Consider the following 27,528-nt stretch of genomic DNA (forward strand, 5'->3'; position numbering starts at 1 on the left):
GCAAGAAATAACGAAATAGAAGCACAAGAAAGGAGAAGAGGTACTTACGGTAACAGCAAAAAAAAAAAAAAACAAAACCAAAAAAAAACAAAATAAAACAAAATAAACAAACCACAGAAGCCGTTATATTTTTCATAGTTTAAACTTAGAATTGTCATTGATATTTTCAGATTTATTTCATGTAGGCCTATTTAAATGACAGCATAAATCAACTTTGATCGTTTAGAAAAGCAGTCAATTGTCAGCAAAATTAATTAGCAAATTTACAAAATGAATTTACGCAGCGACATTAACGCAGCAGAAACCTTTTGTTCAACACGTTTTCTTATTTCGGCACAAGTTTCTTCCTTTTGTGCGCATTAATCCGCAGCGTCCCCAGCGCACAAATTCGCTGTGAATTAAGAACAAATGACAGATTACCTTTCCTTATTATCATTTCATGTCATGTTAAAGACGAACAGAAGGTTAAAGGCTGTGTGTGTGCGCTTGCTCAGTGAGCACCTAACGCTGACGGGAAGCGCCGCAGCCGCTCTGTGGACGTTCATCACCGCAGGTAAAGAACACACACACAGCTGAATGTGTCTGTAATAACACCATAAAAATGCCAATAAGAAGAAGAAAAACATGTCGTTTAATTTCTAATAATGTATAGTGTTAATAATTATTGCGTGGACCTACTGTTTTATTACTGTGCAGTGGTGGAAAAATAGAAATAATTGAAAATTCCCCCACTGTCCGCTTCACCATGTGCCTCCAGATACAGTTTTTCTTTCTTTCTTTTTTAATCCCGTGGCTCTAATAAATTATAAACAGCTCAGGGTCACTGGTCTTTTTAACTCAAGTTTTACTATCTCTGCTAATGACTAAATTTCAGTAGCAAAAATCTGTCCCGTAAACTGAATAAAACAAATAAACGTCACTCCGTCAAGATTTAACGTCACGCCTGGCGTTAAAAATCGATCTTCCAAAAACAATATATATATATATATACATGTACATGATGAAACCTAATGTTTTTCTAATCATTAAGATGAATTCAAAAGAACTATACAGTCTACTAACTGCAGCAGCTTTGCTCAAAGAGGCCGTTGTATTTCATCTTATTTTACTCTTTAAAACGCATCGGGGCGTGAGGCCGGACTCCTTTTCTCAGGTCTGTGTCTGTCCAGGTGAATTTTGAGGTTCGAATACGAGGCTGTCACCGGATGTGATGGAGAATTTGTTCCATTAGAAACCTCTTCAGATAAGCTTATGTAACGCTCTGTGCATCTGACCCCGGAAAACATCAGCTCGCTGAAAAAATATCAGCCTCTCTACTTTGTTGATTTAAAGCGTAATAACCTTTAAAAAAAAAAAGAGTAGTTCATGAAGATGATATAATAATTCTAACAAATTATTTTTGTTTCAGTTACAAGTTTAAAAAAAAAAGGTTGAAATTGGTATTTATTTTCCTTCAAAAGTGTGTGTGTGTGTGTGTGCACGCGTGCTGTTCAACATACAGTAAATGAATGAAGTCAGAGGGCTCCTGTCCCTCATCACCTCCTGACTCCACCTCCTACCCTCCTCAGACACCCACACACACACACACACACACACACACAGGCTGGGAGCGTGGAGGGAAAAGAGGGCTACTCCTCCTCACCCCTCCACTCCTTCTCCATTCACTGAGAAAGCTCTGAGCACAAACCTCTCAACTCCTTGAATGGACTCCCACATCTTGGAGCCAGACTCTCTGTTGCTGCTGTCGGGGACCGAAACAGCTAAGATCACGGCTCATCACTGCGTTGAATTTTTTTTCTTCACTTCTCCCCGTGCTGCTGCTGAGAAAAGTTGAGTGCTGTGACTTTGCTGTGTCGCCATGAACTTCTGCCGGACTTGAGGAGTTTCCAGAGCAGCTGTGCGCCGCCGTAAACAACCGATGGGCAAGAACTGATCCAGGAAAGGCTTGAAAGACGAAGAAGCAAAGAAAAGACGAGGAAGAGAAGAAGCTGTTCTTATCGTGAAAGAAAGGTTTCTTTAGAGGGTAGTGTCTGATTTTCTGACTGCTTGGCTCAGTCAGACTCTCAGGCAGGGAGGCTGACAGGTAGAACGCTGCAGGGTGACAGATCCAAATTAAAAATAGCCCACCTTTGTAGCAGTTTTCTCCCCTGGACCACAATGGGATCAGATGTACGTGACCTGAACTCCCTGCTGCCCCCCCTCCCGGCGGGACCCAGCCCCGGCTGCCCAGCCCTGCCCGTCAGCACGGCCCCTCAATGGGCACCCGTCTTGGACTTCCACACCGCCGCATCCCCTTACTCCTCCCTAGCTGCCCCCCACACCTCCCTGGGGCCTCACTCCTTCATCAAGCAAGAGCCCAGCTGGGGGGCCACCAGCGACCCGCATCACCTGGACACAGATCCTCACTGTGGCCTCAGCGCCTTCACCGTCCACTTCTCAGGGCAGTTCACGGGAACTGGCGCCTGCAGGTACGGGGCAGCATTCGGAGCAGCCCCACCACCACCAAGTCAGCCGCCGTCTGTGGCCGCCCCGCACCACCACCAGCCCCCCAGCAGGATGTTCAGCAACCCACCGTACCTGACCAACTGCATGGACACACAGCAGGCAGCCCGCAACCAAACAGGTAGAGCTGGAGGGGGACAGGTGTGTGTGTGTGTGTGTCTGGATAGATATGTCAGGCAAGGAACGTGGAGGCCTTAGTTCACCACAAGTTCTCTATATACCATGCAGGCTGTTGCGAGTTGCCATTAAAAAGCAGAGACCCCTGCACGCATGTGAAGAAATGTGATCGAGCTTCAGCAGTCACAGAGAACCCAAACTAAATCCAAGCATCACAGAGGAATTGCTTTAGTTTAGCATGCAGGTGTTAATGTTTAAGCCAAAGAATGCTATGCTTGTAGTTTAGTGCTGTTTGTGTAAATTGTCCTTTAAAGCTCAGTGCAGTCACAGTTGAGATTAAAAAAAATTTAGTACTTGACACATTGATGGTCTTCAGTTATTTATTTTTTTTATTATTCATATTGTTGTATGTATGTTTTTAAAGTGAATGTTTGGGGATTCAATATTTTGAGTTTTGATGCTCAGGATCCCAGATGTGCTCACCCACACAGATCCTAAAAATATTAGACTCAGGACTTTTACGTTCATTTTTTTTCACGTTGGACAGAAACAAAAGGAGTTCTAAACAAACTGCGAATTTAAAGTCTAATATTCGATCAAGTGTTTTGAAGGAACTGAACACACGATAGATGATTGAAGTGCTGATGCTTTTATTCAACACTAGTGTGTCTAAAATGTGTCAGCTTATGGAATTAGAACGTTTTGGAATATAACTTCTCTTCTTTAATTATTCTACTCTGACTGATAAAGAAAATATGTTTAATATATAAATGAAAGGTATGATAAAGGTGAGGGTCAGTACACAAAACATCATTTTTTTTCCCATTCAGTCATAATTAAAAGCAAAAAGCTACGAATGTTCAGGCATCGCTGACTTAATCCTTAGTCATTTTGGCTATTACAGTCTGGTATTTCTCACACTTTGAGTTTTCCACATTAGTGGAAAAATACCTGCAGGAAAACAAATAGCTTCTGAGAAAATTCTCACAATGTTATCTCATCTGAAATGCGGACATGTAGACCCAAACGGAGTGGAAATGTTACTCCTCTGCTGAAGAATTTTTATTCATTTCTCGTGAGTGGAAGTGAGATAATTCAGCTCCGTCGAATTGGACTCACCCGGTTCTTTGCTGTATTCACTTCATTACTCTTCAGCATTATGCACTAAAGCCATTAAATTTCACTTATCCGTGTAAGAAATGTTTTTAGGCTTTGCTAAACAATATACGATAGAGGGTCAGCGACATAGTGAGCGAATCTGTCAAAGGTCGACAATGGGATTCAAACGCGCAGCGTGGTCCGCACTGTATTCGATCCACGGCTGGGGCTTTTCTCTCCGCGTGTTCTCCTTGTGCTTACATGGATTTGCTTTGGGCGCTCCAGTTTCCCCTTCCTTCAAAACGTGTACGTTAGGTTCATTCTCCAGTCAGCGCCCTGGACCGAAGCCCTGGTTTGGGTGATGTTGGGCCCCGGGAGTGGCGTACAGTGGCTGCCCTCTGCTCCTCACATGTGGGAACAAGTTTCACTACGTGGTATTTAGGCTGACTGTATGCGAGAAATCAAGTGTAAAGATTCTTGCTGAAAGTGCAGTGAGAACAATATATATATATCACAGGTGTTGTGATATACCAGCGCTGATGATAACAATATGTCTAAAAAACTGATAGCATGTTAATAATACACACGTGATAATATTCTGTAAATAAGCCAACGTTTCTGTACGCCTCATCTGTACAGTTACTGTATGGTTTCAGAGTCTTTCTCCACCTCGCCACACACATTTGTTCAGTGTAACTTATTGGCCAAAAAAAAAAAAAAAAGACAAAACACACACTAAACAAAATTAAAGAATTTTTTTCCTATCTCACCTAATCCCTGGTGTTTTCCATGCATGATAATGGATCTGCTGGTGGTTACCAAGCAGATTAATTAGTAATAACATGCTTATCAAGCAGATAATTTAGGAATAACATTATAATCAAAGAGCTGAGCCGACCTCTAACCTGTTTTATCTGCTCCCCGCTGTGGCTGGACGAGCACAGACAAACAAACTAACAGCAGGACTGGGGTCACACAGTAGAGCTGATAACAGAGCAGGGTCATACAGACTGTCACTATAAACTCCCTCCAGGAAGGATTTCATTTTTATGCAAAATACCTCTGAAACGGTTACCCTTTCGAATTTCACTGTGGGCTTGTTCACAAGGGCCTAAAACAGGTTTTAGTCATTGACCGGAGCCAAAATAATCCAGAGTTCAGGAAGGACACGATTTCATTTTGCAACGTGTTTTAAGAGTAGGATAGCGAGGTTTGCAGGTGATAATGTGCTAACATCAGTACTGCTCATATTTAAAGATAATGCATGAAATGAACCCAAAAACATAATCATGTAGTGTTGCATAACAGTGTGTTATAATAGGAATATAAATACGCTGTCAGAAAAATGGAAAATAAAATACATATGAGGTAATGCAACTAATGTAAGAGTTTTAAAGTTGTTTCCCACACATTTAAAAATTGAAACCTCAATATATTTAAACAACACTGAATTTCAGTCAGTAAAACAAAATCTTGGGGTATTTCCAGTATTTGGGTTTTCCAGTTACAAATTGACTTCACCGCTCGTCACCTCAGTGCTGGACTTCAAGGCAACAAAAGTATAACCCAACACACACACACACACACACTGAGGAGTCAGACAGGGGTGAGTGGAAGATAAATGGAGATGTATAATGAGCTTTTTCTCTGCTCCCTCCTCTCTTCTCACCCAATGATCCACTGAGTTAAGTGAGTGAAAGTGCTGATTTTTAATTAATGAAGCATGTATGTGAGAGTGAAAGAGTGTGTGTGTGTGTGCGTGCATGTGTGCATGAATGCGTGAGCACATGCGTGTGTTCTTGTCGGTGATTTATGGGCCTGTGTGTGCCCTTTAGGTCAGTCTAAGTCATGAGTCAGGTCTGGTCTGAGATGTCAGGGATGTATGTAGACTCCTTTGTCTGTGTGTGTGTGTGTCTGTGTGTGTGTGTGTGGTACATATTTACAAGCTTTGGTGTAATGTTTTAATAAAATCAAATTAAAGACATAATCTTTTTCATCTAAAGAGAGATTGATCCCAGTCCTGTTATCTCTCTGCAGTATCCATTGCTTTGTTTTTACTTTGAAAGGAAATTCTAAATATATAACCGTGTGCAAAGGTTATGAAGTTACAAAAGTTGCATTACACCAGCAGCAAAGAGACAACATAAATTTAATAGATAGATATCCAGCCTTAGAAATCAACATCAGACAACAAATTAAAGTACTTTTTAAAGGTTGTCAGGTGAGTAAGATCTTTCAAATTGGCTCTAAAACATTTGTGGAGACAATTTTTGAAATATTTGTCCATAACCTAAAATCTGAGGATTTACTCCACAAACTGTAACTGTCTGAGAAGACGAGTCAAGGAATTTATGAGGTCAACAGCAAATTCTTCAGATGTTCTGTGCAGAAGCACCGTACTTCACGATGACTCTGACCTGATCGAACCCTCAGCTCACATCTTCTGTGTCCAGCCGCAGCTACAGCACTTTACTGTAAAACAACATTTTTATCATGTTTCTGTAGCAACCTGACAGTTACCACAGCAGACTGAAAGCATGTAATTACACTTATTTAAAAAATTACTGGTATCTCTCTCTTGACAAGATTAGAAATAAAAATTTTCCATTTTATCCATCTTGAACATTTTTAAAGGTCGTATTGAGTTATAATACCACTTCCTGGCAGAAATGAAACAAAACGTACCATGTTTGATAGTGACTCTGTATTTACTGCACTTTCTCTCTGTGTCGCAGGTTACAGCACAGTTGCATTCGACGGAGCTGGTAATTACGGACACACTCCTACACACCACAGCTCGCAGTTCTCTAACCACTCCTTCAAACATGAAGACGCTTTAACTCAGCAGAGCACTATGGGTAAGAGAGCCCTGTGTGGTTTCAGTCACCGAGCGTGTTCAGCACATGGATCTTCATATTTAGCAACAGGAAACTGTAGAAATGTCTGGCCTGATGTTTGAAATTGCTGTGAGTTTCATTTAAGAGGTTTTTTTTTTAAACACAATTCTTTGCTGCTTTCCATTGCGAAGGCAGAAACTACAGGAGCAGTGAGAAAAAGAAATTTAAAGTTTTCAAGCTGGCCAGCAAACTGTGATAGAAAGTTTGTAACAACTTCATTCTGTGTCCTTTTTCACTAATTCTGCCTACTTAATACCTGACTTTGGATGAGGGGAAAACAGAATGTACACTAATAATTTGGAAATGAATCCAACTACCATTAATATTTATTACTAGAGAAAAATAAACATTTAGTAAGGCTTTAGCTAATTCCAGCCTGTGGTTTTCTCACCAGTTAGATTTTACTCAATGCAACAGAGCATAGCATGCACGATTTGTAGTTAGAAGTCTGTTTTCCAAGAATTGACACATTTCTATGGCTTTATGACTTGAATTAGTAAAACAGATCACAAAGTCAAATTCAGCCTCAATTTGACCAAATGTGTAGGGACTGCATTAGCCATGTTGTGTTATAAATTGTTTCCTGTCCTCCCCTCAGTCCACACCAACATTAAAGCAGGCTTAAACGTAAGTCACAATTTTTCACATACAAATAATCCTGAGTGTACCGGATGTATCAGGATGTTTCCTGTTTTATCTCATTTGTTCTGCACATGTCTGGAAAAGACTGATACATTTTGTCCAGAATAATTTTGGCATCTATTCTTGTCTTCCAGTAGTCACTTCTTTAAAAAAAAAAAAAAAAGCAAACAAAACGAAACCTGATGCCCCAGAGTGTCTTTAAGTCAGAACAAAAGTAGATCTCTGTGTGTATTTAAAGCCCCTGTGTGAGTGCACAGCTGCATCTGCATGGCAGCTCCATGGTCCTCACCTAGGGAGTGTCTTGTCCCTTATTCTGACGTCTCCGCGGTGACCTCGACTGTCCGATGTATAAATCAGCCACATCCTGAACTCCCTCGTCTCCTCCTCCCATTCCCTCTTTCATCCACCCACCTTTCCCTTTAATCCCTCCTCTGTGCATGTTATTGGTAAATATTTAAATGTGTTGGTTTTATGAAGCCGCGGCTTCAATTTCTGACAGTTGTTACGGCAAAGATAAGTGGGAGAATGGTAGCCAAGAGGGATTTTGGAATGTAGAGAAATGTCGAGGGAGCCATTCACTACTCCGCTGGAGGAGCTCAGAGAGGGAAATATGAAGGGAAAGGTCTTCATTTGTGGAATGAACTGGTGAAAAATGGAGACAAATAAGAGAGGGGTGGTGGACGTTTAAACACAACAGCTCCTCTGAGTATACAACTTTTGCCCATATATATATATATATAAATATATACCTATATATATTGTGTCCATGTGTGTGTCTGTGTGTGCCTTTGTCTGTCTGCCTGTCTGTCTGCGCACTGCAGCTGAGCAGCAGTATCCTGTACCTCCTCCTGTTTACGGATGCCACACACCTTCAGACACCTGTACAGGCAGCCAGGCCCTGCTGCTGAGAAACCCATACAACAGGTAACACACGCTCACACTTGCATACACACACATTTGCACAGACACACTCCTTGTACGTGGGTAGCACATCTATATTTAGAGCAAAGTGTAACAATTAAAGCTCGAAAAGTTTCAGAATGCATTGTTGATTGTTTCGTATGGAGAAGCTGTGATTCAGTGAAAGGCAGCAGGATGCAGGTCTGAACAGGATGTTCACCTTCAGGACAGGTCTGTCTGCCACAGCGGCTCCCTTTCTGTTTTTGTTCTGCTTCCTCTGGCTGCTTTTTTCTGCTGTTTCAGTTGTTTCCATGCTAACTCTGCCATGAGAAGGGTTTATTTCTCCCTCGAGTGGTTTAAAATTCCTAATTTTATATGTTGTTTATATGTAGATTAGACGCCTCTAAAAAGTCATGGTGCCATTGAAGGAATTGAACTAACAGAGACAGGAAGTCCTGGAGGAAAGTGGGTTGATTTACTGATTGGAAAATATTCAAACTATATTATAAATCAAGTTATTCTGCTGCCAGTCACAAAACTATGCAGGTCAATCATCATTATTTTAGTAGTTTCATTCACCGCTGGCCTGATGTATTCTCCCAACACAGAGGACTGACCAGGAAAAACTTTGTTTTATTTTTGAGTTGATTAACATTTTCAGGTTTATTAACAGCAAAATAAGATGTTCTGGCTTTACAATCAGTAGGACACTTTACTTTCAGCAACATTTCACAGTGTTACCAAGTATTATTAGTACCAAGTCCATTGTAGCTTTTAGTGAACAACTTGTTTGCTGTGCTGCTGTGCAGTAACACTTAAGGCCAACCCTTGATCATATGTTTTAAACATATGCAGGGAGATTATCCCATTATTTAGAGATTATCAGCCAGATAATATGTCACCAAATAATTGTGATGGCAGTGAATTTGGATTAGCAGAGCTGTCAAAATCAAAATCAGTCCCCTTCTGGTCTTTTAATTCTTGTTCCTGCAGTTGAATGTTTGAGCTTCACCGTGTAGAACAATGTATGTGCGCAGTGTGACACTGTAAGGCTGCTGAAAGTGTACGTTTTCTCTGGGATCATTGAAAGTCAGATTTTAAGCGGTGGAACCCACGAGCACGATTTGTGACATCACAAACTGTTTGGAAGCCAGTCCTGGTCCAATAGTCAGCACACACAAGTGTGAGGCGCAAACCTGAAGGCTCCAGTGCACAAACACTGAGAATGGACTTTAGCAGTTTAACTTTGGAGATGAAAAATATTTGCATATTTATATAGTGTGAAATTTTTAATGATGGAGATTGAGTAGGTGCTATTTTAAGGATTTTAATGTTCTTTTACTGTTTTCCTGCACCAGGTTTTTCCACTCCACACTCTACTGATCGGTCGCTCTGTTATTTTCAGTGATGTAAAGTGTGAAGAAGTGATTCATGTATTTTTGGTGTTGTTTACGACATTTATTTGTTGGCATGTCTCATGACAACATTTTGGCTTCTTATGGTGGGGAAACATAAGTGCTATTAATAACATAACAAGGCTCTGTTCTATACGAGTGTTCCAGTAATGTCAGTATGAAAGTGACGCAGCAAAGGGAAATTCAGACATAATTGAGTTTATTGTTTGCAATTAGAAAAAAAACAAACAAAACATAAACATAAACAGCAAAAAATAAACTGAAAAAGACAATAGGTTTTTCAAAAGAAAAGATGTTTTTCCGATTGTTTTGATTCAGGGCTGATTTCTGTTCTGTTTCTGATTTCTGTTACCTTCAATAAGGTATTAACATGGTATAATCCAGTATGTACCCATATATAAAATCTTTAGACACACACACACAGAGTCGGGTTTCTATTTTCACTTTTGGGGACATTTCATAGACTTTCATAGACTCATTTCCTGGAGACTTTCCTAAGCCATAACCATAAACACTTATTGCCTAAGCCTATTCTTGACCTTAGCCTTAAACCAAGTGCTCACCCTCAAAATGAATGATTTATGTTAAGAGGGCTTGCATTTTGTCCCCATAAGGAAGTAAAGTCTCCACAATGCGTGTGAGTGTGTATGTGTATGTCGTCACTTTATGTCTCCACAACATGAATAGTACACATCCTCTCTCACTCTCTCTCTCTCACACACACACAGAGTCGTATTTCCATCACTTCTGGGGACATTACACAGACTTCCATTCATTTTCTGGAGACTTAACCACCTCCTAACCATCACAATAAACATTGCTTGCCTAATCCTAACCCTGACCTTAACCAAACCCTAACCTCAACCTGACCTTAAAGCCTTCACCCTAATATTTAATGATAAGGCTGAATAAGTAAGGCTGGTCCTCACAACAGCTTTTTGTCTTCACAACTACAGGAATATGCATCCACACACAGACACACACACACACACACACACACACACACACACACACACACCACACACACACACAGGGAGACAGAGAGAGAGAGAGAGAGAGAGAGAAAACGGTAACAGTCTCCAAAAATGTCCTCATACTGTTGATCTCAAGCAGCTCACCTCCAGCCACACCTTAACCTTTTATCTCTTCTTATCTACCACACTCCTCTCACTTACACTGGAACCAAAAGTTCACAAAGTTAAAAAAAATAATGACATCTTGTCCATTTTGCAGTCATTGTTGTATTGAAAGCTCTGTTAATCATCCATCCATCCATCCATTTTCTATACGGTGTATCCATCAGGGTCACGAGGAGCTGGAGCCTATCCCAGCTGACTACGGGTGAGAGGCGGGGTACACCCTGGACTGGTCGCCAGTCAATCGCAGGGCTGATGTTGGTCATATTAGTATGAAAATAAAATAGTGCATACTAATCTACCTACAAAATATTCACCTGTGCTGATTTTTCATGCTCAGTAAACTTATTAATGTGCACACAGTTGCCACAGTGCAAACCACTGCAGTGAACTACCTGCACCTGCCTTTCATACTAAACATACTAATAAATATTGCACAGGTTGTAATAAGCTTCTACATTCCACCAATTCTGTGTTTTCCAACAATGGAGAAACAAATGGAATCTTCAGTACAAACCACAGCAGGGATGGATGCTATTGTTTCGTTGTGTGTGGTTGTGTGTGTGTACACGCGTGTGTTTATGTGTGTGTGTGTGTGAGAGAGAGGGAGGGATGTCCTGAAAGTCTCAGTCTGCGGGTCTCCTTTTTCATAAACATAACTGATGTCTGCTCAGCATACACACTTATAGAGTACATGCAGACACACACACGGCTGGGAAGACTCATAAGAGTTGAGTCAGTTGTCTAATCTTGCACCCTGGTACCAACAGGACTGTATTTACTCTGTGGGCCCTTGGCTTGGTCCGCTGGAACAACATGAAATGAAAACATGCTGAAGTCTCATTCATCCATACTGAGATACACACACGTGCACACACACACTCACACACACACACACACCCTGTGTGTTTTCTCTAGTTAGAAAATACAGCATGTAAAAAGGGATTCTCTAAAGGTGCAATATAAGCCCTTCAACTTTTAAAGTTGTAAAAAAGTTGTCAAAGCTGTAGTTCTTCCAGATGAGAAGAACACTACGTGATACTCATTTATCTGCCTCCAACACAAAGCAACTGAGGTATTTTTTTACTGTTTCTAGTGCCCCCATCATCCCCAACTCAAACAATTTTTAGTGGAACTAATTTATCCCATTGAAACTATTCCAGATGAGTATTTTATTGGTGCTTCCCTGACCTTTCATTTAGTGCCACCAAAATTTAAACGTTTGTCTTGTTTTTAAGTGAAAAGACTTAACATCTATTAAATTGATCACCATGGAAGTCTGGGTCAGGCAGAGTGACTCCTAGGTGCACGCCTAACTGAGCTAACTGGCTAAAGGCAGCTACAATTAGCAGGAGTTACTCTGGTGATGAGTTGGAGTATAAACAATAATATTATGAACCATTCTTCATATTGAGTCCTTTACTTTTAATACTTTAATATGTTTTGATTTTAATACTTTTATTTTTACTCAAGTAAAATTTTGAATGCTGTCTGACTGATGTCCCAAAACTGATGGTCAGTTTTTTATGATTGCAAATTATAACTGTATTTTTGGTGAATGGACATTTTAAAGTGGTGCTGCTTTACTGCACTTCTCACATGCTGTATGTCTGCATGTCTGCATGATATGCTTTCCTTGATCCATCTGTTGATAGTGTTTCAATAGTTGCACAACTTTGTTGATCCATAGCAACTATCACTCCTCATGGTAAAAGACCAGTTTCTTCTGTTGTTTTGTCCAAAGACATCCTTGTTTCTTCTGCAGGCCTCCTGAGAACTGTAGGTGTTTTCCCAGGAAAGGCTTATTGCAACACACATTCATTGTTTAAGGCAAAATTAGGACGGAGAACTTTTTATTAAATGGATGTAGCCTGATTCAGTGATGGCTTGTATCAGTCAGCAATAGCAGACACTTATTTATTTGAAACTGTCATGGATCATTACTTTAAATCTTGTAGTAAGCCTCCATTCCAACCATATTTCAGCAGAAATACCATGTGTGTTCTGCTGGCTGCGTGCCCCTGCTGTACTGTAAAATAATAGCTGTGTAATGAGCAGGGTACCAGGCACCACATGTACCTCATCCTGACTGGTGTGAGCCTGCAGGTGGTGTGATAGAGGGGCTGTGGTCTGTGTGTATGTGTGTGTGTGTGTATGTGTTTTCATGCGTAATCATATGGCAGGTCTGAATAATGACTGGAGTCTGCTGTGTTTAATGAAAGATGGATTTTATGGGAAATTTCAGCTTCCTTGGTGTCTGTCTGAGGCACATTCTTATACATTGGCTACTACTGTCTACTGGTCTACTTGTGACTGAGCGTTTGTTGGCATTTTTCATTAGAGTACTTCTATTGAGGACCACAAAAAGCAACACAGATATGCAAATGGATACACACACTCTCCCTGGCTAACAGTCCACTGCAAAGCTCATGAGCTTTTCTTCTACATTTTGTCTTTCCTCCACAGCAGAGAAAATGTATATCAAATGACCTCTCAGTTGGAGTGTGTGGCATGGGACCCTGTCAATACACTGGCATCCACCATAAAGAGGTAGGAACATCAATTGCACACTTCAAATAGCAGCAGTCAGTGAAGTTTATGTTGAATAAAGGACCGTTTATACCAAGAACAGTAGCAAGAACTACTAAAAAATATATATAATGATTTAAAATTTAAAAATTCAAACCTAAATGGATTGTGGAGTCCATGTGACAACTATAACAACAACCATAAACAGATTTAGGTGGTCTGCTCTTACCTCAGTCTTGGCTATTGCAACATACAACTTATTAAAAGCTTACATAGGTTAACTTAATATTATGCTGCAAATTCCACACAGAAAACATCATTTCACCTGATACATACTGCCAGACGGTCTTTGGTACTGATAGGGTCTCTGAAGTTTGCTTTGTCCTTAGCTGATGTCCTCTTTCATGGTCACCTGTCAGGATACCATTAAATAGATTTTTGTCTTCAAATCTTCAACTCTCATAACAGTGTTGGATTCACCTAACTCTTTTTGTTTTTGAAGAACGTTTTCTTTTTGTTTCTCTGCACATTATCCTTTTAATGATCGTTAACAGCTGGAGCATGCAGCATGTGCTTGGTGCCGCTGTTTGCAGAAGTGTGGATGCTCACGTCGTTATTGTTATGATTATAGTTTTGGATGGTCCCTAACAAAGTGGGAATCATGAAGCATAGGTACAAATCTGAGCAAATGGATCGTTTTGGACTAGCTATGGCAGCGTTGGTTTTTAAGACAGTAATCTCACTTTTCATTAAACTGGTACATGAGATAACTCAACATACCTCTAAACCATGTTTATGCTGCATGTAGATAACCTGGTTTGTGAGTATAATCCTACTAAACACTTCTGGTTTGGTCAGTAGATATGTGAAACAAATACAAAAATAATGAAGAACTTGAAAACTTGAGCAAAGTGCATAGTGGATGAATATTCTGCTTATTGCTCATGAATCTACACAGAATATCAACATGGCAGTTCCCAGATGCTGTAAAGCTCATTGCATGTCAAAAAGGTATCAAAGTTCAAATGTGACAGTTGTTGAAACTAAACATAAGGCATACAAGGATATAAATGTGCTAGACAATGCAAGGTGAGGTAAATATGCTTATGTGTGAGTTAAAAATGTTTCAGCTTTAAGAGAAACAATAAGAATAAAAAGATAAAAGAAACAGCAGGAGTTTGTGGAATTTAGAGCTCAGTCTGAGCTGTCACACAAACACACTTAACAAACAGCCTGTGACGCTGCTAGCAGACTGCTGCTAACGTCTGTCCTGGTTGTTGGCTGTTTCGTCTGAAAATTTGCTTTGCATTAAGTTTGAGCTTGACTTAACGGTTTCCCCCTGTGGACACTGTAAATACAGTTAATGTTATGCTATCCCAGATACAGTACATTTTTTGGCATTTTGCTATAAGTGGACAATGCCGATGCATTGTACTTATCTTAACTAGGGTGCATAGCTACCACGTAACCTGTTCCTCATGGACTAAGATGTGTCAGTTGAAGGGACACATAGACCTGATAGTGGCACTAGAACCATTAAACTCTGCAAACTACACTTAATTGCAAATATCATTTTCAACTGTAGAGATGTCTTAGTGTTGGGTGGATTGACAGATTGTCCCACAGTCTTATACTGAAGAAAAATCACACTAAACTGTTTATCTTAACTTAGTGTTAAGGACATGCACCAGAAAGATCAAGAGCATTTTTGAGCCAGCTTTTTTGTTACATATGGGGTAATGCACGGCCCAAGAAAGCACACAACGGCTGTGCACACAGAGTTAAAAACATAGTGTCCACTGTACTTAATGTCATTGTGACCTGCATAGCTGCGCACAGGTCAGCATCTGCGTCGACTCGCAAATATTCATCAACCCTGAGCCAACAGGCATTCATCACAGTTAAACAGCTGAATGTTTCTGTGTGTCTGTGTGTGTGTGTGTGTGTGTGTGTGTGTGTGTGTTAGTTATGAGTACGTGCATAAAGGGGTGGTAGCAAGAAGGAATGTGTGTTCTTTGGGGAAGTTGTTCTGTTGTGACTCAGTAGTGCAAGAGTGTGTGTTTGTAATAAAGCATCTATGGTAGTAAGTGAGGCATTTGCTGATTTGCAGCTTACTGATTATATTTAAATGAGTGACAGGAGAGACATAATTTTTTAAGTCTTATGGCCGACTGACTTGTATTTTTTTTTCCATAAGCAATGAAGGGTCTTCTGAGAAGGGGGATAAAGGTATACCATGGAGTTTCATTGGCCTTGCTCAGCTCTGACTGTGCTGGCGTTTCCCTCTCAATGGCTTAAACTCTGCTCTGTCAATGAGGGGGAGGAGAATAAGGGAGGAGAGGTGTGAGGGAGTAGTAAGGATGAGGAGGAAGGGAAAGGACAACGAGAGGAGGGAGTCAGTAGTGTGGTTTAAAATGAGAGTTTGTTTCCCTTTGTACAGAGCCAGGCCAGCATTTTCCTCTTCCTTCTATTCTTTATGCTCAGTTAAACTGTTTGGCTGTTGGTGGTATCCTTATATAGACAAACTTGACAATGACATGCTTATATATTATATTTTTATTTGTTACATTTTTTAGTAGATTACCTGGAATTATATGCATTTACTGTGTTGCCTTGTGGTCCTGATGTGGACACTGATGCTGGGCCACACTCAGGTTCATGTATGAAACATACCATTATTCAGTATGGCAGTTGAGATCGGGGTTGACCCTCACCATTACACGTCTACTGCCCTTTATCATAGTGGAGTTGGATTTTAATGGTTTGTACATTGCCTACTTCTACAAACTAAAATATCAAAAGAGATGAATGACTGAATGAACTTAAGTAAAGCAGCATACAGTATGATTAACACTGTCTACCGCTGACGTAGTCTCGATGCCTCCTGTCCTTGGAAACAGCAAGGCAGACAAAGAACACCTTATGACCGCTCAGCCGTATGGTACATTCCCACTGCTGCAGCACAGGATGCAAACTCCCATCCTCCTCGTTTGGTTAGACAGACTGAAATATAACACATTTTATACACAAGAGCTTTCTGTTTCTCTGTGTGTTATCATAAGGAGATACGAGAGGCAAAGCTGTTACACAGAGCAGGTTTTGTCCTGCTCTTTAAATCAGTAAAATACTCAAAGCTATTGGTGACATACATCATGCTGTGTTTGTGTTGTAGCCGGTGATGAAATGTTTAGTCTAACTGATCAATTATCAGTTCAACAGAAAATAATTTACTAAAGTTATATTCAGTATTGTTATAGTTTACACTCATAATTCACTGGTGGTCAGAAAGGTCCTAGTGGCTAGATGAGGTGGAGCTGTATTAGCCCGCTAACATGCTCACAATGACAGTGCTAACATACTAACATACTAATACTTAAGCAGGTGTATATAAGTTCCCCGAGTGTGAACATATGTATTAGTGTATTAGCATGTTAATATTTGCAATTTTGCTTTACTTACATTAAGTAGAATTGAAGCTCTCTGGTATACAAAAAGAAATGACCAGATGATTGAGGAATCACCAGTGATTGAAATTCATGACTTAATGGCCAGCGGGGGATGACTGCAGAGGTTTCAAAAGGAAGTCTGATTGTAGGTGAGCTTGTGAGAAAATGACCCGACTCCTCATTTGATTTATAACATCAGTGAGCAGTTTCCTATTGGGTCCATAGTCTGAATCATTAGTTTCCAGTGTCTTTCAATACAGCATGAAGTTCATTTAGTAAATTATGGTCCCATTTATAGTAAAATAGACAATAAAGCAGAGTATGCTTTAGGGCGTGGCTGCCTTGTGATCAACAATTCAATACCACAGCGTGTGGATTTGGTTCTAAGCCAAATCCAATCAGCATAGAGGTGCAGCAAAGAGTATCCTCTCAGCTCCACCATCTCGTCCAAACCTGGTCACTTATGGCTCCAAAAAAACAAGATGGCAACAGCCATAAGGCCAGCTTCAAGCTATCCATAGTCCTGCTATGGTCTGAGCTAAAGGGGTGGCTATAGCCAAATTGCTATCAAATATACATACACACTAATATGAACAAGTACTTCACAACACCACAGAGGACTACTGTAGAAATGTCTGCAATCATCCATACAGCCCCATGGGTTTATGAAGTCTGGCATCAGTTTAAATGTTATTGCCCCTTCTTGTAGTGTGCAAGCTCATTTTGAATCTGCAGGGTTTTTTGTGTCAAAAGGTCAGAGTTTAACCTCTAGGGCCAGATATTTTATACAAAACACACATACACATGCATAAACAGAGGCACCCACACACACAACCTCAGGCTTCAGCTGGATATATGGCACTCTGACAAAAGACATACATCAACACGACTTACATCTCTGTGAACGACTCTGAGTCTACAAATGATTGGTCTGTGTTTTGCATTAGGGCTTGTATGTGACAGGATGAACATGTTTTAATAATGATACCTTCATGACCCTACCTGCAGCCAAACAGCAGTTCACCTTCTATATATCTGCCAGTCTTTGATACAGTGTATGAATTTATGGTGCTGAATCATGTACTTGCATCTTGTTATCTGTCTGCTTTATGTTAATTCCACTGTATGTGGCAGTCGTCCATTTGGAAACCTTTTTACCTGCGAGTATTTGTGTTTGGAAAATGATTTAGTGGCACAGACAACTTTGCAATTTTGATATTTTGGAGCTGAAAATGTTTGCTTGAATAGTTGTCTACTCCTGGCGCCAGTATGGTTTTAAGACACCTGTTCAAAACTGTGTGAAAGTGTTGAACTGCGGTGTTGATTTTCTAACTTTTAACTAAATTAATGTTAACTTTGCTGGAAAATCTCAATAAATCAGTCACTATCGTCACTCTGCTCTTTTTCTGTGTTGGCAGCCATGCAACTGGCTATGACAGTGACCCCAACACCCCAATGGTGTACAGCTGCAGCACGCAGTACCGTATACACACACATGGAGTCTTCAGGGGTATACAGGTAGGACTCACACTACTGCTACTGCTACTACAGCGTCTCTACATGTAAATCCTTTTGTCATTGTCAAGATGTCACCATGAGGTCACACAGACCTTCGGTCTGAACATACGGACTGTGCTGTATGTGTTTAGTGTCAACATCAGGATGTGCACACGCTTGACATGCTGAAAGCCCAAGGTCAGAGGAACAAACACTGGAGGAAAAACACATTAATGACAGAAAAAAGACCATATTTTCAACGGGGTAATGGAGAGCCTGATGCAATGAACAGGCTATGTGAAGACTAAATAATAGTGATATGTAGCAGAGCAGAGATTTACAAATATATACACACACAAATGCCTGCACATGCACACACATGCACACAAACACACTGCATATACACATACACACATTTTTTGAAGGAGACTCAAAAGGCCAAGAGGAATCTTTTTCCACAAATCCATTAGCAGTGGAGAAAGACACACACACACACACACACACACACACATAGGGTTACACTGGGTAAAGATACAGTTTCCACACGAGGATCAGCATGTTAATAAATCATTAGATTTTAATTATTGTCTGTCAGCAGCTCTAAAGGACAGGGAGCAGAGATTCTCCAGACCTGCTCTCAGTCCACAGCAGGACTTTTTTAGATCTTTCTTTCTTTCGTTTTGGGGCCTGTTTCATCATTCACCCTGCTCCTTTTTTCCCTTCTGTTCACAGAAATGGATTGCCCAAAAAACACATAAGGGGTCTAGCTCAGTGCAAATGAATAAACAAACTCTCACTTGTATGCCTTTTAAAGTATAATTTAAGAGCTGCTAAAATGTGAGATAAGTGATGTGATCATTTTTATAACAGAGATTACGCTAATTCTTGGTCAATGCCAAACGAAATACCGCTGACAGCCATGGAATTTCATTCTTCATTAATACTGGTTCCTGACCACTAAATATGATTTCACAGCTCGTTGAAATCCTGTGATAAGACTGACATAACAAATTAATACATCACAGGTAATTATATCACTCTGCTGTCAAGAGCTCAGTTAGTTTTGCTGATTATTGTCAAAATTAACAATTTGTGTAGATATACAGTAAAAGACTCTAAGGTAACGTAAATGCAACTTTTCTCATCTTTGGGTGCTTATACAATAAGGAAAATATACTTGAGAATATTATAGTAGTTTCCTGTCCCTAAATCCTACATGCTGGTCCATTAAATTATTTCACATCTTATTGGTTAATTTATATATTTTATTTGGTTGACTATTTATTTCAATACATTAGTTTATAATAAACCATTATAAATTTACTCTTGGTCATTAGGCTGGACATTTAGGAAATTAAGAGCAGATGGCCGTGGGAGGGCGGATGAAAAGGGGGCGTGGAGAGAGGGAGAAAAGTGAAAGGAAAATAAAGTCAGAAATGTTTAGGTAGAGTGGTGTAAAGTGGAAACAGTTGAAGAAAATGCTGAAATGTCATGTACAGGTTTGACAAGTAGCAAAACAGAGGAACTGCAGGCCAGTGGGGGAGGAGAGTATGTTAAAAAATGTAAAAACTAACACTTAGACTCACTATGCAAAAGAATGAATGCAAAAAATGGAGATTTTTTTTTTCTACTGCCATGTGTTCTTTCCAGTTGTGCTTCCACAGCATGTCGGCAGTGAGCAGCAGGGCTGTAATGGGGCGCTCTGGAAGGGGGTCTGTCTAAAAGGCGTGACTAACAGCTCCCCTCGGGCTGCAGTCAGTCTAGGGTCATTTTACTGCTAATTTCCATTTAATGAATATATGACCATTTTATTAAAATGATCCCTGTGAGCCAGACACATCACATGTACTTATTTACACACATAACAGATTTAATTGCCTGTTTCCAAATTTACATTTTACTGGTTCAATTATTGATGTCCAGGGATAATGGGATGTTTTGGATGTGTGTGCGCGCGTGTGTGTGTGTGCGTGCAGGATGTGCGGCGTGTGCCCAGCATCGCTCCCACCATTGTGCGGTCAGAGAGCAGCGAGAAGCGTCGGTTCATGTGTGCCTACCCAGGATGCAACAAACGCTACTTCAAGCTGTCTCACCTGCAGATGCACGGTCGCAAACACACAGGTGACCTACAGAAACAGGAAAATGTGCTGTATTATATAACTGCTGACAGCAGTATTGTAACACATTTCACAGAAACATACTGTGACCAACATGTTCCTTCTTCACTCAGATGTTTTCAGTTTGGCATTAGCAACACAAACTTTTTAAAAGCTTTTTAAGTGATGTTTCCATTGGCCTGAATTTCTCGATCTGCAATAGCCAGAAAACACCTCCTTTTTTGAAAAATGAAGAGATCCTTTGATTTCCAGTTAAATCTTATGCAGTGGCAGTGTACAAAGCCCTTCATGGGGATTTTCCCCCGTGTGTCAAAACGAAACTCAGCCTCATATATGTGCACTTTTTCCCACTCTCGCCTAATATTTCTGTATTTATTTAGTTGCAAATTTCCATGTTGTTGTGGAGATCTACAGTTAAATATTAAAGAGTAATTGAACCCCTAAACCATTTTTTTTCTGCAGAAAATCCATTTAAAAAGATATTTAGTAGTGTTACCGATCAATTCAGGTCCCGCTCTTAAGTGGAAAGTATTTGAATTTTCCATTTTGTGTTATAAACATGCATAGCAACTGCCCTCTACATATTGAAACCCAGCTATTGCAACTGAATTCTGTGAATGGCTGAGCTGGAGGCAGGTGACATTTTGGAGGCAACCTACGTCACCAACCACCCCATAGCACCCCACACCCCAGCCCACCACCACCACCGACACACCCCTCCCTCGTCCTATAAAACCGAGGCCTTTGCACTTTGCCGACTGTTGAGAATGTGATATTCACCGTAATGTGAAAATTCCTGGCAGATAAATTATATCTTTGTAGTATTAGTGTAATCTACATAAAATATGAGAAACCTCACCAAGAATATTCAGTTTCCTTTCATAGAAGACCAGCAAATACTTATGTTTGAGAAGCTGCTACCTAGCTAGCTGGCTAACTAGCTACGCTTGGTTGTGAGTTTGGTTTGTCAGTCAGCTGTCACGGTTTGTAGCACCAATTCACTGTTATCACACCAGTGTTGTGTTTCTGAAGATGATGATAATGATGTGTGTTGGAGTAAGAGTTCAAAACAACTCAGTGTACCATCAAGAAAACCAGTATTCGCTTCAAGAAATTGTTATTAATTCATTCAGAACTGAAGGTCAATAATTTTCAGTTGATTGGTTCATCAATTCGTCACCTGATTGTTTCTGCTCTACATATGTTGCTATTGTCTGTTCAGTCAAAAGTAGCAGTGTTGTTTTCCCAAAAGTTAAAACATCAGACCTTTAAACCTAATAAAAAGAAAATCAAATTGAATTTTCTCCAACTGTCTGTGTCCTCTTTGTTAAGGGGAGAAACCCTACCAGTGTGAGTTCACAGACTGTGGCCGGGGGTTCTCCCGCTCCGACCAGCTCAAAAGACACCAGAGGAGGCACACAGGTTTGATCAGTTTTACTCAAGCTGTCTCTCTGTCTTTATTTTCTGTTTTTTTTGTTTTGTTTTTTTTTTCCTTTCAGTCCGATGTATTTGCTCTCTCTACTTGCTCTCCTCTGCTGTTTGCATGACAGCCATTTTGTGGAGGACACAGCCTTTTGAATTGCACAGTTTGCATTTTGTGTACAGTGGTGCACTACACTGAAGTCACCTCAGATGAAGTTGCTCGAGCCTGGCCAAGCTTTGGAATGGCTTTCCTGCAAGCCTTTGCTCTACTGTATTTTTCTATCTCCCTCTCTTTCTGTGTGTGTGTGTGTGTGATGTTGAACATGTGTATTCTGTGTGTGTGTGTTTGTGAACTTGGACCTGTTTGTGTGCTTGTATGTGTATGTGTGTTTGTGCGTGTGTGTGCATGCATACTGTACATGTGTTTAGGAGTTAAACCCTTCGAATGCGAGACGTGTCAGAGAAAATTCTCTCGGTCTGACCACCTTAAGACACACACCCGGACTCATACAGGTAAAACAAGTGCGTAAACTTTTATTTTTCCATTTCTTCTTCATCCATTTGATGTTTATATATATATATATACAGTTGCAAGAGATTAAAAGTAATTTTATAAAATAGTGTTGGAATATTGGCATGTATTTATTCTTACTGACTTGTGCAATCATGTACTAAATGCGGTAGTTCATTTTATCCTTCCTATTCAGGTTATGGTCTGAATATCATTCTAATATTTCTCTTATTTTCCCTTTCCTTTTCACTTATGTTCATTATTATTCCAACCTTTCAAAATCCCTCCTCTCCTGCTTTATCCACCTCCCACGACATACGTCCTTTCCACTTTTTCTTCAATCCATCATCTGTCTCTCGCAACCTGTCCATCCAACCCACCTCTCTTTCAGGTGAGAAGCCATTTAACTGCCAGTGGCCGAACTGCCAAAAGAAGTTTGCCCGGAGCGACGAGTTGGTGCGACATCACAACATGCACCAGAGGAACCTCACCAAACTCCAGCTGGCCATTTGAGTCTTTTGTCAGCCAGAGTTGTCATCTGCATATATTTTCTGTCTTCAGTAAATCCAGACCTGGTGACCCTCTTTGCGCACAGGAAACCAGCCTCAGCAGTGTTCTAATGGGTTCTTTAAGAATCATTTTGTTAATACAAACTAGATACAACTGTCTACACAAATCCAAATTAAGTAATGAACTTTTTCCTGAACATGAACATGAACAGTTCTGAAATCTGTGGGTTGCATAGTCTATGAAAGTTTATCGTGGCTTTCAGGGTATAGAAATTGTAGGATAAGATTGGACATATTTTGTATTTCTGCTATTTCCAGTGAATCCCATGGAAAGCCCAAAACCACCAGTGTGTGAAAAATGCTGACCCCTCACTCAGTTGAATGGGACCACTTTGTTGATAACAGCAGGAGTTCCAACATATGGCAGAAAAGTTGCACAGTTGCTGTGCAGCATTTTGCTGTCTGTTAAGCTTTTAATCTCACCAACCCCTTTGACACAACCTGTTGAAAGTGGTAATGTGGTGCTGTAATTCTGCCTCATCATTACCGTACTACATTAGGAGGTAGGAACAGAGCCCACCATCAGCATGCTATCTAAAGCTATGCACTGGGAAGGCGTTATGTTGGATGGGCACCAACAAAATATTGAACTAAATCAAATTTTGAACACATAAATAATGGTCAAATCAGCCTCAACAGCAACAGGTCAGAGTTCCCTTTATTTTATAATTAAATTAAATGTAACTACTTACTCCCCAACACCAACTGGCATAGTGAGGGTTTTCTTACAGTTGTTTCTGATGTGATTGATTAAATTGTTCCCAAATTCCCTGGATTTGGTCACAAACTTATAAGTATAAATATAAGTATCTGTACTTACATACATATAGATTTTTTGAAAAAGCTAAATCATTTCCTAAAACAACAGGGCACTGAGTTTAGAGGCATACAAGCAGAATTAAATAGAGGATTTGTTTGGGACTATTTTCAGCTGCAGATTGAGTACAGTACAATCTAGCAATTGTTGGATTTGGTCTTTTCATGGGATTCAACTATCGAGCTAGAATACAGATTATCAACCGACCTACCCTTTGAAGAAATGTGTCCTGTAATTTTGAATTTTTTCAGTTTTCACATTTCACAAAATGTGAAATAACTGAAAAGAGCAACAGTTGTTGTAACATTTTTCTGTTGTCAATAATGCGTGTCAGCCGGGTGTAAATGTAAAATAGTGCACAAACCCAATTAGATTTACGTTACATTTACTTTAGCTCCAAGAAGGCCTTAATGCCCAGAGTGAATGTTGGTATGTTTTTTTAACATCAAAACATAATCTTGACAAAACTGTTTCCATTCCAACCATATTATAACATGTCTTCATCTCCAGTTATTGTCTGTTTTCTTGCCACCATCCGGCACCATGTGTACAGACAGGTCAAAGGTTGTGGTCAGCTACACACTACAAGCTCTTACAGCTTAGCGCCTTCAGCTGTTGTAAATATCTATTACTTTGAACTACTCTAAGAAGGTTTATTTATTATCTTTTAGTAGACATAAATTGCTTTCCCTGGAATGAATGATGGAGAGTGAGGTGTCGTTCAGTCTCTCTGCCTTTTCTTATAATGTCTCAGTTATACCATAAAAAAAAAACGATGCTGGGTTTGAATTAAAGAGATCAAAATAAGTGATCCATTTGCATCCCATGCAGTGTTTGCAGTTCTCTTATCACCTTAAAATATACATTGCAAACACAGCTATGCCTTTATGGTTGTTTTTAAGCAGCTGAACTATTTTTGTTTTTGAGTAATGTGAGGATGTGAAGATTGTATTTTTTTTTTTCCTAGCAGTGCTCTTAGAGCTAAATCGTCTGCGTCTCTTGTTTCTGTGGTGTGTAAATATTGCTGGACTTTGGCAGTGTTTTCAACACTGCAAGCTCTAAAGTATGTCTGCTGGGTCACACTGGCTCTGTGGCTGGGACATTACGGTCAAGATGTAAATAATACGTCTTCACCATGGGAACTGAACTCTTTCCATGGGGGAAAATATGTAACTTAACTGATATATTTTAGATTTTTTCTTTGGGTGGATCCAAGAATTGTTCATACTTTCGGATCTCTTTCTTTCGTGTGTTTTAATATTTGAGTCATAAAACAGCAAATGTCAGTGAACCATTTTGTACTCAAGTGTGTGAGATAATTGGAAATGATGCTTTCTCTCTGTGTAAATGTAATGGGACTGTTTTGATACAGTTTGTCTCTGTGGTCTTTATTTATTCATTTAAAAGATTGTTGTTGTTTTTTAACTTCAGTCATCATTTATTTATTAGTCAGCAATATCATCGTCCTTGAGCTCACATCTTCACTTAACAGTCTGTCCATGGTGTTAAAATATCAGCTACGCTTGACACACAAGAGATAATATCCATGAAATACTGATGGCCTCATTATGTATAATTCTATCATTAGGAGGATCCAGTTATTGTTTTTTTATAAATATAACATTGTCCTGAAGTTGCAATATCTTGCGAAAAAAAGAAGAAAGAAAGAAGAAAAAAATGTTGAAATGAAATATGTGCACACAGTCCATACATCAGCTGACCTTGACTGAGGTTGCCTCCCATAACACACATGAGAATGTTTTCTTCTTCACTTTATCCTGTTCTTTTTGTGACTAAAATCACCCTTTCTACTTTTAAAAACAGAATTAGAACGTTGTTACTGAGCAGATCTGTGAGTGACAAAGAAAAGAAACAGTGGTTCAAAATTAAAAAAAAATAATAAATAAAAAAAGCAAACTCTGTGTGCACAATCAGCACACACACATACACACAGTACAGTACCATCCACTTTCCTCTCTTTATCTCTCACCAGATTCCTCATTGCATTCCTTGGCTGTCCTCTCAGTGAAAAAAAGGCGCAGTAAAGGCAGATAAAAATGAACGTGTTTTCTTTCGGCTTCTCTCAACTTCTTCACTCTTCTCGTGGCTCTCATCCCTCTATGTCCTCCGTTATCCTCTTTTCTACGTTAAAAATCTGTTGATTTAACTTAGGACAGTGCTTTTTTTTTTTTTTAGAGAGGAAATTTTATCAATAAGACGACAAACAGCAACAGTCACATTTATGAAAGTAGTAACTCATAACCATTTTTATGGAGAGAGAGAGAAAGAGAGAGAAGGCAGCAGAGCAGAAAACCGAGACAGAGACAGATGGAGGCAGAGATTGATTGAGACAGATACAGCAATGTTTCTTTTGTGAACTTTTATCACAAGTTTAGCCAAAGTGTTAGCGTAAATCAGACAACGTGTCCGATTCCCTCAGTGGAAATCCCCTGAAACTCCCCAGGGCTCTTTGTGCTATATCTCAGCTGTCGGACAAGGCCTATATCTCTCATCTCTCTGTTCTGTGTGTGTGTGTGTGTGTGTGTGTGTGTGTGTGTGTGTTGGTGTTTGTCTGTCCCAGCCTCATGCCGCTGCAGGCCTTTGAAGTGAGATAGCTGGTCAGTGTAACTGCAGTTTTGTCCACTTTGAGTAGTCATATTAGACGCTGTATCTAAATGGTCTACTTAGAGCAGATATAGAAAACATGGATTAGGCCCCAGACGAAGTACTGGGAGAAAAACCCAGTACATCAACCCTTCCCGGTGCTCAGCTAGTCAGAATATTTCTGTAGTTACGCTTGCAGTTAGCTTAGGCTGGTCTCAGACAGTGTTTCAGCTACTACAAAGTGTACCAATTATGAAGGTTGTTAATGTTGTAATAATTTCTACATTAAAATGGCTAGAAACAACTAGACTAAGCATTAACTGTTCACTAGGATTAACAACCTATTTGTTGAATATTGTGTTGAGCTGTGTTCTTACATTATCCCAGATGTTTCCAACAATGATCAAGCCCAGAGCAATCTGTTATTTCATTCAAGCTAACAGTGTATTTCATTTGGTTGCGTGTCACTATAACTTCCAGGAAACAGTCACGGAGTGAGGAAGGTTGCTGGCGAATGTGGTTAAAACTTGAAAAACATGTTGAAACATTTCCCCGTCAGTAAACATTACTGAGTTTTTCAAAAGCAGTAATAGGTGTTTAACAACGAAGACAGCGACTCACGATCTCATGCTAATTGCATTCTTTGTTTAGCAGCAGAAACTGCAAACTAGACCTTTACAAACCCAAGGAAACCCCAAAACAAATGTTAATGTTGTCCGTTGTGGTGATCTGCAGCACACAGCTGACAGGTAGGATACGTGCTTATTGCATGACATAGCAGAACTGTTTATTTAACTGACTGATTGTGGACAGCAAGCGTCCAATGTGATGCAGGCCCTCCACACCCACAGGTCCATCTACACAGGCGTTTGAATTTAAGTTACCTGAGTCCTCCTGGGGACTGTGTGTGTGTGTGTGTGCGTGTGTGTGTGTGTTGGTACAGACTGCGTGATTAACACCTGCCTCCTTTTTTTCATGCACCTGTTAATTACTTAATTACTTACAACTTCTGACTGGTTTGTTAAACTTGATCACTTAATGTAATTCCAGGCCTATCTGTGCCCAGGTTAGCAGAACTCTAATCACCCTGAATAACTGTGTAGGTCTAATGTAAGGATGCCCATAGGAGCTTTGTCAGATGAGCTAGAGCTTTATATGGCCAGACCAGAATATGAAACACAAGAGTGGAGACACAGAAAGCTGCTGTACCCCAAAGTGTTCGGAGTACCTGTCTGTACTCCTACATATTACAGCTTTCAATAATGTCTAGTATAAATAAACCACTGAACCTATGAATGAATGAATGAAG

The 27,528-nt window shown here is 40.0% G+C and overlaps 1 protein-coding gene across 5 annotated transcripts; it reads left to right on the forward strand.

The window, feature by feature from the left end:
- The first annotated feature begins 400 nt into the window (after nt 1–400).
- wt1a (WT1 transcription factor a) lies at nt 401–23,173 on the forward strand. Of its 5 annotated transcripts, none has more exons than XM_046394122.1 (9): nt 401–553; nt 6,453–6,575; nt 8,078–8,180; nt 13,174–13,257; nt 18,101–18,200; nt 20,156–20,300; nt 21,629–21,718; nt 22,148–22,240; nt 22,621–23,173. In XM_046394122.1, exons 1-9 carry the CDS (start codon nt 409–411, stop codon nt 22,740–22,742), a joined length of 1,005 nt encoding a protein of 334 aa, XP_046250078.1. In that variant the 5' UTR covers nt 401–408; the 3' UTR covers nt 22,743–23,173. The 5 variants fall into 5 exon arrangements, with proteins under 5 accessions (XP_046250078.1, XP_046250074.1, XP_046250075.1 ...); XM_046394118.1 differs by lacking the exon at nt 401–553 and adding an exon at nt 1,603–2,623; XM_046394119.1 differs by lacking the exon at nt 401–553 and adding an exon at nt 1,603–2,623 and having other exon boundaries at nt 22,148–22,231.
- The last annotated feature ends 4,355 nt before the right edge of the window (nt 23,174–27,528 follow it).

This window comes from Scatophagus argus, chromosome 7 (assembly GCF_020382885.2).
Source record: "Scatophagus argus isolate fScaArg1 chromosome 7, fScaArg1.pri, whole genome shotgun sequence".
In the NCBI taxonomy this organism is placed as follows: domain Eukaryota; kingdom Metazoa; phylum Chordata; class Actinopteri; family Scatophagidae; genus Scatophagus; species Scatophagus argus.

Excerpts from the sequence above, each read along its gene's own strand:
- wt1a (XM_046394118.1), top strand. The coding sequence starts at position 2,158 with ATGGGATCAGATGTACGTGACCTGAACTCCCTGCTGCCCCCCCTCCCG. Across the intron at positions 18,201-20,155 it reads GAGTCTTCAGGGGTATACAG|GATGTGCGGCGTGTGCCCAG; the intron begins GTAGGACTCACA and ends GTGTGCGTGCAG. Across the intron at positions 20,301-21,628 it reads GCACGGTCGCAAACACACAG|GGGAGAAACCCTACCAGTGT; the intron begins GTGACCTACAGA and ends CTCTTTGTTAAG.